The sequence below is a fragment of the Hippopotamus amphibius genome, chromosome 6 (genome assembly GCF_030028045.1).
Source record: "Hippopotamus amphibius kiboko isolate mHipAmp2 chromosome 6, mHipAmp2.hap2, whole genome shotgun sequence".
In the NCBI taxonomy this organism is placed as follows: domain Eukaryota; kingdom Metazoa; phylum Chordata; class Mammalia; order Artiodactyla; family Hippopotamidae; genus Hippopotamus; species Hippopotamus amphibius.
In genome coordinates this window covers 160,363,972-160,385,496 of record NC_080191.1, presented here as the reverse complement: position 1 = coordinate 160,385,496, position 21,525 = coordinate 160,363,972, and the positions used below count along the sequence as shown (strand labels likewise).

The window sequence follows — 21,525 nt, the reverse complement described above, 5'->3', positions numbered from 1 at the left end:
CAACATGTAAAAGAATGAACTTAGAACACTTCCTAACACCATACACAAAAATAAACTCCAAATGGATTAAAGACCTACATGTAAGGGCAGACATGATAAAACTCCTAGAGGAAAACATAGGCTATGACATCCATCAAAGCAAGATCCTTTTTGACCCACCTCCTAGGATAATGGAAATAAAATCAAGAATAAACAAATGGGACCTCATGAAACTTAAAAGCTTTTGCACAGCAAAAGAAACCGTAAACAAGACCAGAAGGCAACCCTCAGAATGGGAAAAAATAGTTGCCTATGAAACAACGGACAAAGGATTAATCTCCAAAATATACAAGCAGCTCATGCAGCTTAATACCAAAAAAGCAAATAACCCAATCCACAAATGGGCGGAAGACCTAAACAGACATTTCTCCAAAGAAGACATACAGATGGCCAACAAACACATGAAAAGATGCTCAACATCACTCATCATCAGAGAAATGCAAGTCAAAGCCACAAGGAGGTATCACCTCACACCAGTCAGAATGGCCATCATCACAAAATCTGGAAACAACAAATGTTGGAGAGGGTGTGGAGAAAAGGGAACTCTCCTGCACTGTTGGTGGGACTGTAAGTTGGTACAGCCACTATGGAAAACAGTTTGGAGGTTCCTTAAAAAACTACAAATAGAACTACCATATGATCCAGTCATCCCACTCCTGGGCATATATCCAAAGAAAACGATAATCCCAAAAGACACTTGTACCATAATGTTTATTGCAGCACTATTTACAATAGCCAGGACATGGAAGCAACCTAAATGCCCATCAACAAATGAATGGATACAGAAGATGTGGCATATATATACAATGGAATATTACTCAGCTATAAAAAGGGATGAGATGGAGCTATATGTAATGAGATGGATAGAACTACAATCTGTCATACAGAGTGAAGTAAGTCAGAAAGAGAAGGACAAATATTGTATGCTAACTCACATATACAGAATCTAAAAATGGTACTGATGAACTCAGTGACAAAAACAAGGACGCAGATACAGAGAATGGACTGGAGAACTCGAGGTTTGGGGGGGTTGGGGGGTGAAGGGGAAGCTGAGACGAAGCGAGAGCGTAGCACAGACATATGTATAGTACCAACTGTTAAATAGATAGCCAGTGGGAAGTTGTTGTATAACAAAGGGAGTCCAACTCGAGGATGGAAGATGCCTTAGAGGACTGGGGCAGGGAGGGTGGGGGGGACTCGAGGGAGGGTCGGGGGGGAGTTGAGGGAGGGAGGGAATATGGAGATATGTGTATAAAAACAGATGATTGAACTTGGTGTACCCCCCAAAAATTAATAAATAAATTAAAAAAAAAAACAAAAGTGAAAAAAAAAAAATTGCCAATCCACCCAGAATCAGAATCTCCCAGAGGGAGTGCCTTTTGTGTGCATTTTCAAAATGCATGCTTCTCCCCCCACCTCCCTCAGTTAAGATCTACTGTCTCGGGCTTCCTAGGTGGCACAGTGGTTAAGAATCCGCCTGCCAATGCAGGGGGACATGGGTTCGATCCCTGCTCCAGGAAGATCCCATGTGCCGCGGAGCAGGTAAGCCTGTGCTCCACAACTATTGAGCCTGCGCTTTAGAGCCTGTGAGTCACAAGTATTGAGCCCATGTGCTGCAACTACTGAAGCCCACGTGCTTAGAGCCCATGCTCCACAACAAGAGAAGTCACGGCAATGAGGAGCTCGCGCACCACAATGAAGAATAGCCTCCACTCACCGCAACTAAAAGAAAGCCTGCACACAGCAAAAAAGACCCAACACAGCCAATTAAATAAATAAATAAATAAATAAAAAAGATCTACTGTCCCATAACACCATGAAGCAGGCAACATGAGGGCATGTACCATGTATGCTTTTGCTCACATTGCATTAAAAGCACCTAGCACACAAAACTGCTCAAACAAAATATAATTGAATAAATACAGATATTTAATCATAAAACATAGTCATCAAGTAACCCACATCACATCCACAAGGATTCCATTATCTAACTATGTTAAATCTCTCTAGGAGTCTCAATACAACATTTCTCTGACCTTCCAATGTATTAATCCTCTTAAAGACTGAAATGAAATTAATTTGGCATATCTTGTTCTTAGTGAACACAGTATGTTTTTGATAATCACAAATTCTTTTTCACAAACCATCTCCCTAATGAACTATTCTAAAATTTCATAAGATATTGATTTTGTGTGTGTGTGTGTGTGTATGTGTGTGTGTGTGTGTGTACATGTTTTTATTTCTATGTAGCTACCTAGGAGTGCAGTTATTGTGTCATATGGTAATTTGCTTTTATTTTTTTCTGCTCTTCATTGGAATATAATTGCTTTACACTCTTGTGCCAGCTTTTGAGGTACACCGAAGTCAATCAGCTGTATTTATACATATATCCCCATATCCCCTCCCTCCCGTGACTCCCTCCCATCCTCCCTGTCCTGGCCCTCTAAGGCATTACCCATCATTGAGTTGATCTCCCTGTGTTACACAGCAGCAACTTCCCACTAGCTATCTATTTTACAGTTGGTAGTGTATATATGTCTATGCTACTCTCTCACTTCGTCCCAGCTTCCCCTTCATGCCCCCTCCCCAACCCCGTGTCCTCCAGTCCCTTCTCTGCATCTGCATTCTTATTCTTGCCCTGTCACTGGGTTCATCAGTACCACTGTATTATTTTTTTCAGATTCTGTATATATGAGTTAGCATAAGGTATTTGTTTTTCTCTTTCTGGCTTACTTCACTCTGTATGACAGTCTCTAGGTCTATCCACCTCATTACATATAGCTCCATTTCATTCCTTTTTATGGCTGAGTAATATTCCATTGAGAGATATACCACATCTTCTTTATCCATTTATCTGTTGATGGGCATTTAGGTTGCTTCCATGTCCTGGCTATTGTAAATAGTGTTGCAGTGAACATTATGGTACATGTTTCTTTTTGGATTATGGTTTTCTCTGGGTATATGCCCAGGAGTGGGATTACGGGATCATATGGTAGCTCTATTTGTAGTTTTTTAAGGAACCTCCAAGCTGTTTTCCATAGTGGCTGTACCAACTTACATTCCCACCAACAGTGCAGGAGAGTTCCCTTTTCTCCACACCCTCTCCAACATTTACTGTTTCTAGATGTTTTGATGATGGCCGTTCTGACCAATGTGAGGTGATACCTCCTTGTGGCTTTGACTTGCATTTCTCTGATGAGTAGTGATGTTGAGCATCTTTTCATGTTTGTTGGCCATCTGTATGTCTTCTTTGGAGAAATGTCTGTTTAGGTCTTCCGCCCATTTGTGGATTGGGTTATTTGCTTTTTTGGTATTAAGCTGCATGAGCTGCTTGTATATTTTGGAGATTAATCCTTTGTGTGTTGCTTTGTTGGCAACTTTTCTCCCATTCTGAGGGTTGCCTTCTGGTCTTGTTTATGGTTTCTTTTGCTGTGCAAAAGCTTTTAAGTTTCATGAGGTCCCATTTGTTTATTCTTGATTTTATTTCCATTATCCTAGGAGGTGGGTCAAAAAGGCTCTTGCTTTGATGTATGTCATAGAGTGTTCTGCCTATGTTTTCCTCTAGGAGTTTTATAGTGTCTGGCGTTACATTTAGGTCTTTAATCCACTTTGAGTTTATTTTTGTGTATGGTGTTAGGAAGTGCTCTAATTTCATTCTTTCACATGTTGCTGTCCAATTTTCCCAGCACCACTTATTGAAGAGGTTGTCTTTTTTCCATTGTATATTCTTGCCTCCTTTGTCAAAGATAAGGTGCCCATATGTGCTTGGGTTTACCTCTGGGTTCTCTATTCTGATCTATTGATCTACCTTTCTGTTTTTGTGCCAGTACCATACTGTCTTGATCACTATGGCCTTGTAGTATAGTTTGAAGTCAGGAAGCCTGATTCCACCAACTCAGTCTTTCCTTCTCAAGATTGCTTTGGCTATTTGGGGTCTTTTGTGTTTCCACACAAATCGTAAGATTTCTTGTTCTAGTTCTGTGAAAAATGCCATTGGTAATTTGATCGGGATTGCATTGAATCTGTAAATTGCTTTGGGTAGTACAGTCATTTTCACAATGTTGATTCTTCCAATCCAAGAACATGATATGTCTCTCCATCTGTATCGTCTCTGATTTCTTTCATCAATGTCTTATAGTTTTCTGCATACAGGTCTTTTGGCTTCTTAGGCAGATTTATTCCTAGATATGTTTTTCTTTTTGTTGCAATGCTGAATGGGAGAGTTTCCTTAATTTCTCTTTCTGCTTTTTCGTTGTTAGTGTATAGGAATGCAAGAGATTTCTGTGCATTAATTTTGTATCCTGCTACTTTGCTGAACTCATCAATTAGTGCTAGCAGTTTTCTGGTAGAGTCTTTAGGGTTTTCTATGTATAATATCATGTCATCTGCAAAGAATGACACTTTTACTTCTTTTCCAATTTGGATTCCTTTTATTTCATTTTCTTCTCTGATTGCTGTCGCTAAAACTTCCAAAACTATGCTGAATAATAATGGTGAGAGTGGCCACACTTGTCTTGTTCCTGTTCTTAGAGGGAATTCTTTCAGTTTTTCACCATTTAGAACGATGCTGGCTTTTGGTTTCTCATATATGGCTTTTATTATATTGAGGTAATTTCCTTCTATGCCCATTTTCTGGAGAGTTTTTATCATAAGTGGATGTTGAATTTCGTCAAAAGCTTTTTCCACATCTATTGAGATGATCATATGATTTTTATCCCTCAATTTGTTGATATGATGTATCACATTGATTGATTTGCGTATATTGAAGCATCCTTGCATTCAAGGGATAAACCCCACTTGATCATGGTGTATGATCTTTTTAATGTGCTGTTGGAGTCTGTTAGCTAGTATTTTGTTGAGGATATTTGCATCTATATTCATCAGTGATACTGGCCTGTAATTTTCTTTTTTTGTGACATCTTTGCCTGGTTTAGGTATTGAGTTTAAACTCACCAGTCAAGAACATGTTTTGCCATCTTTTTGCCTACCCAAAGACCAAAACATTTGCCCATCCCTAGTCTTCTGACCTCTTTCCTTTCCCTTGGGGTGGAAATAAGTACTAGTTGCTAGGGCTTTTGATGATTATATTACTGGAGGTATGAGTTGTGCCAGCCTGTTTTCTTTGACCTTAACAGTGCGTGGTATATTAGTTTGAACCTTGTTTGCTAATCAAAGCAGGTAGAAATATATTCCTAGAAGAAAGATACAATTCAATTTGACTCATGTCAATACTTACTTAATACAAATAATGTCTAATAGCATGACTATTTTTACTGAGTGCTGTTCATAAGCCAGGCAGATTCTAAATGTGTATTCACTCAAAAAGGGAGAAGGCCACACTCAGTAACAAAGAAAGATACAATATAACTCAATTTAAGAACAACTAGCCTAATAATTTAACAAATGGAGGAGTATTGTCAAGGATTTGGAGAAATTGGAAACCTCAGACATTGCCATATGTATTGTGTGCTAAATGGTGCCTAGCAGTTGGCAGTTTCTCAGAAAGTTAAGCAGAATTACCACATGACCAAGCAGTTCTACTTTTAGGTATATGCCCCAGAGAATTTAGAACATAGTTTACATAAAAGCATGTACATGGAATGTTCATAGCAGCGTTATCCATAATAGCCAAAAAGTAGAAACAACCCAAATATCCACCAGCTGATGAATGAATAAACAAAATGTGGCTATTCGGCCATAAAAAGGAACAAAGTACTGATATATGCCACAGCATGGATGAATCTTAAAACCGTTATGCTAACTGAAGGAAACCAGACACACAAGGCCACATGTTGTGGGATTCCATTTATATGAAATGTCCGGAATACGTAAACTCATAGAGACAGGTTAGTGTCTCTATTAGAGTAGATCTGTGTTTGCTGGGGATGAGCGTAAGGGGGAACGGTAAGTGACAGCTTAATGGATACAGGGTTTCTTTTGGGGTGTTAAAATGTTCTGAAATTAGAGCGTGGTGATGATGTACAATTTTGTGAATATACTAAAAATCATTGTATTATAGACTTTCAAAGGGTAAATTATAGTATGTGAGTTCTATCTCAATAAAAAGTTAAGTATCCTTCAAAGAAAAGAGCACATCACTTGAAATTTAAAAGGAAAAAAAGTTTTTATGGATAAGAAAAAAAGAACAAACATGAGTTAAGGGAACATGAAGATCACTTGGTTGATGACAGGTGCAGAATACAGAGAATTGAGGCCATTGACAAACATGGTGTGTCCAGAACAACCCGCATAGTGAGAAACTAGAGGTAGCTTCTCATATGAGAAGGTGGTACCTGAGGAAGAACCTAAAAAGAGCAGGCATGGACAGACTTGTTAGTATGTTTAAATATTTGATGAAAGACTGTTTTATTAAAGGGAGACATAACGTATAAGAAAAGTAGAATCAGGGAGTAATTACTCCTGAGAACAAAAGTAGAATCAGGGAGTGGAAAGTCCTAAAGAATAGGGCAGATTTTTAGCAAGCAAAAATGTCTACCATGCAGAGTATTCAGGTCCCCATCATTGAGAGCAAAGAGAGGTAGGTAATCCTGTGCTAGGAATGTTGTTGAGGCATTCCGATATTTGAGAGAATATTAGACTAAATAAGCTAGAGCCTGTCTCAAATTTATATATATATATATACGTATATATATGTGTAGCCTCTTTCCAAATGGTGCCAGCTTGTCAGAAAAATCTGAAAAGGATTGTTATTAGTGGATGAAATAGTGTCTTCAATAAAATGATACGGTGGTAAATCAGAAGAAAGATCTGAGAAAATATAAGGGTGAACTATACCGTAATTGCACTTTCAACATGAAATGGAATTGGATGCCAGAGAATGCCAGGAATGTCATAAAAGGGGCTAATCCTGTTGAGATGGGACATTTCCCGCATGATTTTCAGTTCAGAAGTTGAAAGATGACATTTGATGAAAAACTGTTTGCAAACCTAAAGTGAAAGGCAGAGCCTGCTGGAAAGCTGAGAGGTTGAAACCTGGGAGATAGCAGGGAATGAATTCTCAGTTTGAGTTTTGGCTGCGTTCGACTCAGATTTTGTTGCCACACAGGGGGGTGATCTTTCAATATGCTCAATAATACATCGTTGATCTCTGACATTTCAGCTGGTGAAAATGATTAGCATGTGACTGAGTCATTTTTGCCATAGCTGCGTCTTCTTTAGAAATCCTGGTGGTTTATATTCATCAAGATACTGAGTGTGTGTGTGTGTGGGGTGGGGTGTATCTCCAAGACCCCAAATTTGAGCAAGTCACTTGAAATTATAAAAATTATCATTACTGGACTTCCTGGGTGGCACAGTGGTAAAGAATCTGCCTGCCACTGCAGGGTACACGGGTTCGAGCCCTGCTCTGGGAAGATTCCACATGCCGCGGAGCAACTAAGCCCGTTTGCCACAACTATTGAGCCTGCCCTCTAGAGCCCGTGAGCCACAACTATTGAGCCCATGTGCTGCAATTATTGAAGCCCACGTGCCTAGGGCTGGTGCTCCACAACAAGAGAAGCCACTACAATGAGGAGCCTGCGCACCACGAAGAGTAGCCCCTGCTCTCAGCAACTAGAGAAAGCCCGTGTGCAGCAACGAAGACCCAATGCAGCCAATAAATAAATAAAATAAATAAATTTAAAAAAATTATCATTACTGATGGTATTGGTATAATGAAGAAATTATTTTCTTCCCATCTCTCATTTCAGACACTTATATGAGTAGCTTTTCTCCTCACATGTCAGCCAACTTCACTGTGGAAGTGTGTACTCACTGCCCAAGTGTGTACTCACTGCCCATTTCTACACTGTATTAGTTACTATAGGTTAAAATTCCTCAACAAGCAGACCCAAATTTCTTCCTTTGGCCAGTAACAGTCCATGTTGGTTCCTGCCAGTGGGGCAGCTCTCCTTTACAACATCCTTTGAGAAGTGAGGCTCCTCCTCCCCTGGAGCCTTGTGGCCATTTGTATCCCACAGTGAGAGGGGAAAGGACATTGACGAGAACGCATGAGAGATTTTATCACTCCAGCTGGAAAGCAGTATTTTGCATTTGTTCCAGAAAAACCAGATTGGTTTACCAAAGTAGTCTGCTCTGATGGCTTCATGTCACTATCAAATGAAATGTCATACCACCACCCCTGGATTCCAGAGCTAAAAGATCACCAATGCAGGGAAAGCCAAGTTTCAATAGCTACCTCTGTTTTTACTGTGAGTGTACATTTGCATATTTTAGTATACAAAAGTTTTATATTTGCATTCTTGTTTTTCTTTTAAGCTCTGTTTTTTTAAGCTACTATTTTAATTGAAGTATAGTTGATTTACAATATTGTATTAATTTCAGGTGTACAGCAAAGTGATTAATTTATATGTATACATATTTACTTAAGATTCTTTTCCATCATAGGTTATTACAAGACATTGAATACTTCTTTTAAAAAGTTCTTTCTGTTATGGTTTTTTACAGGGTATTGAATATAGTTCCCTGCGCTGTATAATAGGAATGTTGTTTATCCATTCTGTGTGTAATATTTTGCATCTGCTAGTTTTACACTCCCAAACCAACCCTCCCTTGCCCCTACCACTTGGCAACCACAGGTCTCTTCTCTGTCTGTGAGCATGTTTCTGTTTCATAGATAAGTTCATCTGTGTTGTATTTAGATTCCACGTATAAGTGATAGCATATGGTATTTGTCTTTTTCTTACTGACTTTGTTTAGTATAATAATCTCTGGGTCCATTCTTGTAGCTGCATATGGCATTATTTCATTCTTTTTTTTAATGGCTGAGCAATATACACTGTATATATACACCAAATCTTCTTTATCCATACATTTATCAATGGACATTTATGTTGTTTCCATGTCTTGTCTATTGTAAATAGTGCTGCTATGAACATAGAGGTGTATCTGTCTTTTCGGATTACAATTTTGTCCAGATATATGCCCAGGAGTGGGATTGCTGGATCATATGGCAACTCTGTTTTTAGTTCTTTTGGGAACGTCCATACTGTTTTCCATAGTGGCTGCACAAACTTACATTCCTACTGACAGTGTAGGAGGGTTCCCTTTTCTCCACACCCTCTCCAGTATTTGTTATTTGTAGACCTTTTGATGATGGCCATTGAATATATTTCTGATCAATTGATCTATTTGTGAATTGCAACACCATGACAACAATGAAAATGACATATTTAACAAGAGCAGTAACATGCAAATGATGTGGAAGTGCATTAGTCAAGAGGAATGGCATCCTGTTAACTAACACTTGTTGAGACAAATTAAATGAGAAGACAGCTTAAGAAGGTAACGGTTCATCACAATGATCAAGAGACTGTCCAGGGGTCAAGTGGTCTATAAGCAGCATTGTGGTGGCACCTGCTAAACTGGCTTGCTGCACTGCCATAGATTGGGCCTATAAGGAGTCCAAACAGGTTTAGACAGTTTATTATTTACATAGACAACGAAAGAAAGATCAGCATGATATCAGCTCCCTGTGGTCCTAGTCCCACAGTATGACACCAAACAGGAGGGGCTGGATGACAGATCATGGGAACTGTGGGGATCGCTCTGTTGTTGAGGAGCAGGGCAGGATAGCGGCAATTGCATGAACCTGAGAGTGAGTCCCCTCTTCAGTTTTGCCCACTAGGCGCCTTTCTTGCTCACCCTAGTCCCTGTCCTGCTGAGGAGACGTTTGTAGACTACTGCCAAGAAGCTTTACAGATTTACACAGAAGTTTGCACCTGTACCTAAGGGGAGGGACATGCAAGGCAGAAAGGTCTGTGTTCAACTGAAACCAGGGAGTTAGATGAGAGATGACCTGTGGCTGACTCCAAGATGTAGGTGAGAAAATGCCTCAGAAAGGCTCCATGCCGTGCTGGTCTCCACTTGCTTCAGGAATAATTTCAGAACGGTTAAGCCTTGCCTACGTGGCCTTTGTGGAGACTTTTAGAGTTGTTAGGATGGACGGTAGAATTGTTCCCCTAGAGGCCAACATCTGGAATAAGACAATACTGAATCTGTTGCTTCCTACAGTAAGGGAAAGCTGTGCTGGTCACACACAGTCTCTCCAAGCAGAGCAGACTGTTGCTCTTACATTGAGATTTTGGGCAAGGTGGCATTCAGGGATTGGCGAATTTTAGAGGCAGTAGAGATTGATGCCAGTTATGAGAAGCTGATTGATGTTTTATGTTGGCCTTCAGAGGCGTGTGCCCTGGGCTGTTTGTGATTGGCTGGCTATCAAAAGTGAGGGGTTGTCCTTGCTAGCTTGTCCCTGATGGATTAGATGGGTTCTGCCTGCTCCTTGTTTCCAGGGCTCAAGGCATGGGTACTTTCCTAGGAGTAGGAACCTGGTTTTACTTTCAGTAGGTAACAGAATATCTATGAAAATAATCCTTAATCATTGCAAAATTGGTGAAACATCAGTGAATAAAATCACTCCAATGTTTTTTTCCTCTGAAACTTCCAGACTTCCTTCTGCCGCTTGATAGACTACAGAGATCACCTGAGACCAACTGCATCTTTAAAAACTTTGTCCCAACCTGAACTGGGCCTTGTTTATGTTTAGTCTCCTGCCTCCGGCCTAGCACATAATAGGTGTGCTCAGTTCCTGGCTGAAGTATTAGAAATCACAGTCCTTAGGAATGGCAGAAGAAGAAGAAGATGGAAGGATTGGGCAGACCAGAAAGTTGTAGGTTTCACTAGGTTGCTGTATGATGGTTCTGTAAATATTTTACTGGTGGGAGTACCATACCCATTTAGGGGAAATGCATGCTTTGTGTATTTTATGTGTTCCAGGTGTGTGTCATATCACATAATGGTCAGGATCCCAGATACCTGTCCCTGATAAGCAGGAGGATGAAGATGAAAACGGTGATGAGGACAGCTCCACCAACTTAGTGAGCCTAGAACTTGTCCAAAGCCAGGGGTTTGCAAATCTGGACTTACTGGCAAGTCCACTCATTTTCCATCATCCTCCCTGATCTACTTTGTGATGGGCCCAGGACAGGAGCCAGCAGAGAGGAAGAGATGACAAAGGTCTGCAGAGCACAGGGCTGTGGTCCAGGGAAGGAGGAGGGCTGGGCTGGAGAATGGGCATTGGTGCCCGGGAGCAGCCCTGGGGCAGGAGGCGGTGCCGGGCTCACGTTGGCCCAGCAGGCGCCCCTCCTTGAGGGGCCGGTCTGGTGCCCAGTGAAAGTGATAACCTCCCTGTGGCCAGAGGGGAGGCGACCTCAGCGACTGAGGAAACATGGCTGAGTTTATGCGGCTGCAGAGCTGCCTGGCGCTGATCCGCCTACGAAACCCGCCGGTCAACGCCATCAGGTAACAGGCTCGGCTGCCTTCAGCCCGGGGACAGCGAGCAGGGTCTCAGTCGCCTGCCTGCAGTGGAGGCTTTGACTCTCCCCTGCTGGTTTAAATGGAGAAAGACACTGACGTGGATTGAACCAGGGCATATGCCAGGGCCTTTTACATTGGTTAGCTTGGTTCCTGTTTACAGAGAACTCTCATCCCCGTTTCACTGGTAAGGAAACCGAGGCTGAGAGGCAGACAGATGGCCACGAAGTGGGAGAGCTGGGCTGGAACCGTGCCAGCTTCATGCTGCCCTCTTCTGCTTGCTTGCAACTTTGACTTGTCAGGCGTACTTTCTATTCCAAAGGTCTTAGTGCAAAATGCTGGCTGGACTTTGATCCCTCACTTCCCAACCTCGAGTTCAGGCCAGGTTTATAATGTGTGACTGAAAGCTTTAGGAATCCAACAATAAAGTGACTTCACACTGTTAAAAATAAAGATCCCCATTAATGCCAACACAGTGAGTAAAAGAGAATTGTGTCCTGGCCCAGAATACGCAAAGGTGTATTTCTTGGTTTGTTCTTAAGCTCAAGGTCTTAGTGCTTCTGAAGAAGTTCCATGTCAGAAAAAGCCCACTAAATAGCATTTTTGGAAAAACTGCTGTGTAGTACCTTCCTTGTTAAAGTTGTAAAAACATTACCTTAAAAAGTGAGATTAACACTGCTGTTTTGAAAGTTAATGACATTATATAGGTTTGATTCTTTTATATCTCTGAAAAAAGTATAGTGATACATCAGCATAGGAAAGAGCCCCCCCATCCACAGGGAGTAGGATTAGCAGAAATGATCATTTACAGAGCATGTATAAAGCATAAGGAGAAGGACTTTTGGTCAAAATCCTTATCACATGTTGCTGGAGCAGAAAGAGACTGAAATGAGAAGACATGCTAGTTTGTTTTTTTTTTAACTTTTGATTTTTTATTTTTTACAATAAACTACATATATTTAGAGTGTACAATTTGGTGTCCCAATCTCCCAATTCATTACCCCCCCCCCAACCCTCCCTGCTTTCCCCACTTGGTGTCCATATGTTTGTTCTCTACATCTGTGTCTCTGTTTCTGCCTTGCAAAACTGGTAGATTTGTACCATTTTTCTGTGGTCCACATAAATGTGTTAATATACAATATTTGTTTTTCTCTTTCTGACTCACTTCACTCTGTATGACAGTCTCTAGGTCCATCCATGTCTCTACAAATGTCCCAGTTTCATTGCTTTTTACAGCTGAGTAATATTCCATTGTACGTATGTACCACATCTTCTTTATCCATTCCTCTGTTGATGGACATTTAGGTTGCTTCCATGTCCTGGCTATTGTAAATAGTGCTGCAGTGAACATTGGGGTGCATGTGTCTTTTTGAATTATGGTGTTCTCTGGGTATATGCCCAGTAGTGGGATTGCTGAATCATATGGTAGTTCTATTTTTAGTTTCTTAAGGAACCTCCATACTGTTCTGCATAGTGGCTGTGTCTGTTTACATTCCCACCAACAGTGCAAGAGGGTTCCCTTTTCCCCACACCCTCTCCAGCATTTATTGTTTGTAGATTTTTCTGATGATGCCCATTCTGATCAGTGTGAGGTGATACCTCATTGTAGTTTTGATTTGCATTTCTCTAATAATTGGTGTTGTTGAGCAGCTTTTCACGTGCCTCTTGGCCATCCGTAAGACATGCTAGTTTTAACTGAATCTTTGTCCTACTGTCATCAGATTTGATTTTATCATTACCACTAATATTATAATTCTTAATTTTAATATAAAATTTTGCATTGAATAATATAATAAATTTCAGAAATAAAATCATGCCAGGATATGTCCACTTACTTTCAACTCTTGGAAAAAAGCAAAATATTTGTTACTTTGGTTTTGATGAAGAAAAACATGACTAATATGATTACATATCAGTTTTGAACTTGTCTGTATTTCAGTTAGAATTAATTAATATTAGGACTCTGCCTTAACCTCTGCTCATAATGGGAAACTGTGCCCACCTGGGGGAAAAATTCTACAGTCTAGTACCTGTAACTAGGAATATTTTTCCATAACTACAGAAAATATTTCTGTTATTTAACCTGTCCCCTACCCCTCTTACAGGAGAAATGTTAGTACCTACCTCATTAAGTTGTGAGGTTTAAATGTGTTGAAGATTAGAAACTGGCACTTAGCAGATGTTAGCTATCATTATTCCTATTAGTGAGAAGGCCCATTACAAGCCGCTACCAACAGGCCCTGCTGCTCAGGATTCATTGCAGCTGCATCAAGATTTTCTCCACTTGGGAGTAAACACTTTCTTGCCCTTTCGCATCTACCTTCTTCTGAACTTATGTTTCGTTAGAGACGTGTGTCCCAGCACATTCATCAAGTTGAACAGGTTCCCAATTTGTTTTTTCTTTTTGCTTTACGCTTTTCTTCTTCCCTTCCTTCCTTCCCCCTTCCTACTTATGATTTTATGTTGAAAATTATTTCTTCCTAGCTAAGTGAGAGATTCTTATTTGAAGATTTTTGGGTCCAAACAAATAGTTCAAATCTTTCCTTGCTCCTTTAGCTAGTCAGGTTTCCTTCTATTCAGATGAATGCCAACCCTCTTTGCAAGTGTAGGACATGCCTGGTTACTAGACCTGTCTCCCAGAACTGTTGTACTTTTTTTTAATTATAATCCATACAGTGATCCGTGTTTTACATAGCAACCTAAGACGCACACACCTACCAATACATAACTGAAAACAAAGTTTCGTGAAACAGAACTTGTTTTGTTTGATATATTCTATTTTCTGTTTCTTTGTTTGAAAAATGCTGGTCATAAGCCACGACTTGATTTGATGACCTTTGGTTTTAAAGAATTGTCACAAAAGAGACTTCCTGTAGTGACAGAAGCTACAGATCTTTGGTCATCACTCATGAAATATTGCCTTTAGACTCCATTTCTCCATACCTGACAATATTAAGGGGAGAAAATAATTTCTTAACCCCTGTGACGTTGACATTGCTATGAAGCTGTGGTCCCTTTCACTCAGCTAGAATCTAGTAAAGCTGTATCTGTTACAGCCATATTCATTTTTTTTCCCGTGTTTGATTTTTGCAAAATTAGCAAGAACATAAGAAATAAAAGAGTGGGGGTTGATTGAAATGGAAAAAGCCAGCCTTGTCTCCTCAGTGGCACAGATTGAGTTTATATTGGTTAATTTTGGAGTCATTGTTTACCCAAAAGGAAATATGTGACTTTTGGACTTCTCAGTATTATGGATGGTTCAGAATCAGTTTTCCATTAGCAGAATTGTTTTCTCATTAACTAGTTGAAGGCAAGAGGTTTTCTTTGATTTCCTCTGGGTTAAATGGTGAAAAGTAGGTAAAAGGGAATTGCCATAAACAAGCACAAGTATCTCCTTTATTCCCTGAGGTTCCCCCTCGCCCCCCAAATATTTATTTAGCTGTGCTGGGTCTTGGTGGGGTCAGGCAGGCTCCAGGGATCAAACCCAGGCCCCCTGCATTGGAAGCATGGAGTCTTATCCACTGCACCACCAGAAAAGTCCCAGTTCCCTGAGGTTTTAACTCATAGTTACTGGTCTGAACAATCTGGCTTTATGGACGTTTGTTGTTGTTTGTTTTAAGATTTTTTTTCATGCTGTATAAAATGTTCCCCAAATACTTAGAATTCTAAGGCAAAACTGATTAGACTCTGGTTCTATCATTTTTCCTTTAAGCAGTTCCTCATCACACCTCCTAGTTCTTCCCCTTTGCCATCCCCTGGCACTTATTGATCCTCTGCTTCTTGGCAGATTCCCCTCTCTTGGTCTCTGTGACTTTGGGCTCCCTTGGTACTGAATCCCTCTGCCGAGCCTTTCCCGCCTCTTAAATGAGCCTGGATCTAGAGGATCTACCCTCAGCTCTCATCTCTTTTTCTCTGGCGGACTCATTCAGTCTTGGCTGTGTCTTCTCTGTGGATGACTCCCTCATCTACTGAAACTTGGCAAAGTCTACTTACTACATGCCCTTTCTTTCCCAGACCTTGCCTTTACCTCCTAAAGTAGTTAGGATTAGGCTTGACTGCTAGTGACAGAGAACTCAAAACAGTAGTGGGTTAAACAAGAAAAAGTGGATGTCTGTCACAGCAGGGTCCTGGAATGGCTGGTCTGGCTGCTCCACAATCATCAGGGACCCTAATTCTGTCTAACTTTTCTCTGCCATCGTCAGTGAAAGCTTCCACCTCTTGATCCATAATGGCTGCTCCCAATCTAGCCATCATATCTGCATTCCTGCCAGGAGTAGGGAGGAAAAAGAAAGAGAAAAGCATACGCAATCCTTTAAGGACTATTCCCAAAATGGCATATAACAAGTCTGTTTCCATCCCATTGGCCAGAACTTAATGCCTTGGGTTGACCTTGCTGCTGGGAAATGTAGTCTTTATTTTGGGCAGCCATGTATCCAGCTAAAAACCAGATGTGTAATACTTTGAAGAAGGTTGGAAGGGAGGGATACTTGGGGGTAACTTGCAGCCCCTGCCACATGTCTTAGACTGTTATTTTTAGACAATTTCAGTTTTCTTACATTATGCCAATATGACAAATTGAAAGCACTTTCTTTCCTCTCAGAACTTCCACATCCCTTTCTTTGTACCTTTCTTATAGCACTCATCTTAGTGTGATATTCTGTTGTGTACATTTTGTTCTCCCTCGGATATTGTAAACTCCTTTCACTGCACATAAAAGATGTATATAATATTTTTAAATTGATGGTGCTGATTCTAAGTGGTCAAAGTTACAGCAAAATGCAGGAAAATAACTTTTCCCTAAATTTATGTGTTTAATCAGCTCAGTGCTTAAACAGTAGACACATATTATTTGTTAAATTAGTGACAGTTTAATGATAAGTAATTAGGATTCTTATACATCATGTATACGTTTAATTTTTCATTGTTAGGAAAGGAAAAAAAGCTCTGAGATGGTAGAAGTTTGATTCTGGCTAATGCTTTATGTAATTTTTTTCCCTTTTAGTGCAGCTGTCCTCCGTGGAATAAAAGAGGGTCTGCAGAAAGCTCTAACAGACCATACAGTAAAAGCGATTGTGATTTGTGGAGCAGATGGCATCTTCTCTGCAGGTAACCAGTGTCTAACCCTCTCTCTCTGTCTCTGGAATCCTGCCACAGACTCAGGTTAATGCTGCATTATCTTTCCCTGTGGGTAATACTGTAGTGTGGGTAATACTGTAGTGTGGGTAATGAATATGGGAGTTGAGCAGGAATGAGAAACATTGTGGAGAAAGAGACAAGAGTCACAGGAGAGACCCAGAGAAGAGGCTGACCTTACTCTCTTTTATATTGGATTGGGCCTTTGGGGGACATTTAGTTCCAGGCTTGATAGCTATTATACCTGCTGGTATACACCTGCTGGTGCATGGCTGGTCTTCATCTGTCTCCACCCCTATGTGAGCTTGGGTAAGGCCCTTAAATCTCCTGAACCTCAATTTCTCTCTTTATAAAATACATACCATAATATTTATATCTTAAGAGGTTTTGTGGCAAAATATGGCCAAAGTAGCTGAAATGGTGATTTATTCAATGGTATTTGTGGCACCTTTTCTTCATTTCCCAAATGACTATATTATACCCTTTGACAAAAGTCACATGGATATGAAGGCCCATGTATTCTTACTGTAGCCAGAGGAATTTTTTTCTTTTTTATTCTTTTTTTCCTTCTTCCTTTTTTTTTTTTTTTTTGCCAGAAGAATGTAATGTGTGTCAGTGGTAACCTGAGAAGACGTAGATGTTGAAATCATAACAATAAGTATAAAGACATTAATAATTACCATTTAGCTTACCTGCTATGTGCCAGTACTGTGTAGATTGTTTATTTATTAAGAATGAAAATAGTAATATTTTTTACATACTTTATATTTTAATCCTCAGTAAATCCTACAATTTTCATTTACAGATGAGAAGGCTAAACCTAAGAGAGATGAAATAATGGGCCAAACATTAGCCAGGTATTACATAGCTTACTCAACTGTTTGAAAACTTCAGGTTGGGAGCCCAAGATGGTGACTTTGAGGTGTGGAGTGAGGGATCAGAATTATGAAGAATCAGAACTCATATCTTTGTTTGTAAAAAAAAAAGAAGTAAGAGACAATGTAGTTAGAGTTCAGAGGCCGCAAAAACAATTTTCCCAGAAAAGCATTGGGGATTATCAGAGTTGACTTAATGGACTGAGATAGAACAATGTGCCCAACAATTGGAAAATATATATTCTTCTCCAATCTGCAACATTTACAAAAGTTGATCAGGTACTGGACCGTGAAAGCTTATCTCAGTAAATTTCATTTAGAATGTATTCTCTGAAAACAATGCAATCTAGCTAGAAATGAATAACAAAAATATAACTAGAGATTCTCATGTGTTTGGAAAATAAATTTATTTCTTAATAAGCTTTGAGTCAAAGCAGAAATCATAAGGCAATTTAGAAAATATTTTGAACTGACTGATAATGTATAAAACTTGAGGGATACAGTTAAAGCAAAGCTTAGCAGGAAATGTATAGCCTTAAAGGTATCCATCAGAAAAGAAAAAAGCCTGAAACATATTTTGGTAAGCATCTATATCAAGGATCTGACGAAACAAACAGTAAAATAGGTCCAAATGAAGTAGAAGGAAGGAAATGATAGAGGGGAATTTACTAACATAGAAAACAAATGTGAATCAAGAGCACAACGGTGTCAAAATTTCTTTGAAAAGACTAGTAAAATTGATAAAGCTTCAGAGAGGCTTATCAAGAAAATAAAGCAAGGTACAAATAATACATATAAAGAATGACAAAAGGGATATCACTGCAGATGCTCTAGCTTTTCAAAAAGATAACATGAACAAGTAGAAAAATAGAGCTTACAAAATTGACTCAAGAAGAAGGAAGAAATTGAGTCAGTCATCAAAAATCTCACAAAGTAAATTCAAGTCCCAGATGACTTCATTGGTAACCTCTAACTGAAAAGTCAAGGAAAGTATTATTCTAATTTGACACAAACATTTCAGAGAATGAAAACAAGAGGGAACATTTTCTATATTAGTTTCCTGGGGCTGCCATAACAAGCGAGCACAAACTGGGTGACTGAAAACAACAGCAGTTTATTCTCTCTGAGTTCCAGAGGCTAAAAGTTCAAAATCAAGATACCTGCCAGGCCATTCATTCTCCCAAGGCTCTAGGGAAGACCCCCTCCTGGCCTGTTCTGGCTTCTGTGGTTGCTGGCAATCCTTGGCATTCCTTGGCTTGTTGGCGTATCTCTGCCTCTCTCTTCCTGTGGCTTTCTCCTCTGTGTGCAAATTTCCCTGATCTTATATAGACCCCCTCACGCCCAATCCAGTATGACCTCTTCTTTACCTGATTATATCTGCAAAGAATCTATTTGCAGAAAAGATCACATTCACGGGTCCTGGGTGGACACCATTCTACCCAGTATGCTTCCCAACTCATTTTGTGAGGCTAGCATCACCTTGATAACAACACCTGTCAAGGACAGTATGAAAAAGCAGAGTTACAGGCCAATTTCATCTGTAAATCTGGATGTAAACTTCTGAGACAGTATATTATCACATTGAATCTAACAATATATAAAAAGCATGATACATCACTTTCATCCCAGAAACACCAGATTCGTTAAACATGAGAATATCAATGTAATTCATCCTATGAAAAGACTAAAGGAGAAAAATCATGTGATTATTTCAAGAGATGCAGAAAAAACCGATTGATAACATTTAACACATTAATGATTAAAATTCTTAGTAAACTAAATATAGAAAGGAAATGTCTTTATCAGGCAAAACCTATCTATTTTTAAAAACCTACAGCAAACAGCAAACAAAATGGTAAATTAGGAGCTTTCCTTGTGAGAAAGGACTAAGACAGGCTGGCTTCTGTCACCATTTGTATTTGACATTATACTCTAGGCCCTGGTCATCCTAGAAAAAGAAATGAAAAGTATAAAGATTGGGGAGGAAGAAACAAAACCATCTTATTCAGAAGATATGAGTGTTTGTAGAAGAGTAAATCTATCAGAAAATTATTAGAATTGATAGTAGAATTTAGCAGTTTTGCTGGCTATATAGTCAGTATCCAAAAATTAATCACATTTCTCTGTGCCAGGGATAAACAGTTAAAAGTGAAGTCACTATACTTTTGTCTGTGCCTTGGTTTCTATAAAATTGGGATGATCATACTAACCTTTTGCTGCACGTAGAAGCCTGTAGCATAACATTTAAGAATGTGAGCTGTACTATTTACAGTAGCCAGGACATGGAAGCAACCTAAATGCCCATCAACAGATGAATGGATAAAGAAGATGTGGCACATATATACAATGGAATATTAGTCGTAAAAAAGGAGTGAAACAGAGCTATATGTAATGAGGTGGATAGACCTAGAGTCTGTCATACAGAGTGAAGTAAGCCATAAAGAGAAAAACAAATACCTTATGCTAACTCATATTTATGGAATCTAAAAAAAAAAATGGTACTGATGAACCCAGTGACAGGGCAATAATAAGGATACAGATGCAGAGAATGGACTGGAGGACACGAGGTTGGGGGGATGGGGGGTGAAGGGGAAGCTGGGACGAAGTGAGAGACTAGCATAGACATAGATACACTACCAACTGTAAAATAGATAGCTAGTGGGACATTGCTGTATAACAAAGGGAGATCAACTCCATGATGGATGATGCCTTAGAGGGCCAGGACAGGGAGGGTGGGAGGGAGTCATGGAAGGGAGGGGATATGGGGATATATGTATAAATAGAGCTGATTGACTTTGGTGTACCTCAAAAGCTGGCACAAGAGTGTAAAGCAATTATATTCCAATAAAGAGCTTAAAGAAAAAGAATGTGAGCTGTACAGTCAGACTGCCTGAGCTCAAATCCTTATTCGACCAGTTACAGAGTCATATATCTGAACTAGTCACTTAACATCTCACAGCCTTATATTTCCTTACCTGTAAAATGGAAATTGTTATACTACTTAATTTAGGTGTTAAGAAAATTAAATGAGACAATATATGAAACTACTTTGCCCAGGGCCTGATATATAGTATTTATCCCATAAATGTTAATTGCTACTATTACATGAAAAATTATTTTAGTCTAAAGTTACAGGAATAATAGACCTGACATTCAGACTGAAATTCATCTTGTTTTTCTAGAACCAAAAGGAATCTAAAAAAATTAAAATAAATAATAACAGTAAAAATAATGGATTGTGAGATAAAAAGCAGGATCCCTGGGTGGATGCTAGATGAGGAGCAGGTAGCAAAAAAAAAAAAAAAAAAAAAGGCCGAACGTGAAATAATTACTTTAACTTTTTAACTTGTACCAGGGTTAATATTTTCAAAGAATAGATAGTGCTATAGGGGACAAGCTCACTATGTATAATGTGATGTGAAAAAAGGAAAATATAAAAAATGACTTTACACAATGTTCTCAATATTGTTAAAAATATATACTATAGTAAATTTTCATTTAATTCTCACATCAGTCATTTAAGATAGGTATTGAAACAAAATGATTAAATAACTTAAAGTCAGTAAGCAATTTATGTGTACGCATTGGGAAAAAACGAAAGATTCACCAGAATATTACATTGTTCTCTCTGTGCGGTGATATTTGGAGTAATATTTATGTCCTTTATAATTCTGTGTATTTTTCAAAATTTCTATAATGTATATTATTTTTATAATTAGGAAAAGCAGTAAATGTTGTTCCTTTTAGTGATCACAATACATTCTATCACAAAAACAATTCTAAGCTGATTGATTAACATGTAAGTCAGAAATATGTGTGCATTTTACCCTGGGGTTTATATTGTAATGACTGGTGCCCTTGACGAAGATCTGGGTCTAAATTGCTGTGAGCAGAGGTGGTGAGCGGTATCATGCAAAAAATGGGAGCGGCTGACTCCGTCTCAGAACCTTTGCTTCCCTTCTCTGAGCTTTCAGATTTTTCTAAAGGTAGAGTTCCTACTATCATATGGAAAGACAGATTTTAGATTACAGGACTTCTCATAAAGATTTGAGGATTTTCTCTCATATCATTCCACATTTTCCAGGCTACTTGTTCCTTTAGTGTGTCTGCAGCCAAAAGGATTAAAGTGTTTCATGGATCCAGAGAA

The 21,525-nt window shown here is 39.3% G+C and overlaps 1 protein-coding gene across 7 annotated transcripts in view; it reads left to right on the top strand.

Annotated features, from left to right (window-relative positions):
* EHHADH (enoyl-CoA hydratase and 3-hydroxyacyl CoA dehydrogenase) overlaps window positions 1–21,525 on the top strand; it is a 78,322-nt gene that overhangs the window by 16,267 nt on the left and 40,530 nt on the right. For 3 of the 7 annotated variants that reach the window (XM_057738671.1, XM_057738668.1, XM_057738672.1), the window contains exon 2: window positions 16,373–16,476. In XM_057738671.1, the coding sequence (XP_057594654.1) occupies window positions 16,459–16,476 (18 nt within the window). In that variant the 5' untranslated portion in view covers window positions 16,373–16,458. Of the gene's footprint in view, window positions 1–10,833; window positions 11,074–11,094; window positions 11,359–16,372; window positions 16,477–21,525 lie in introns of those variants that run through there. The other 4 variants (XM_057738669.1, XM_057738666.1, XM_057738667.1 and 1 more) reach the window with 3 other exon arrangements.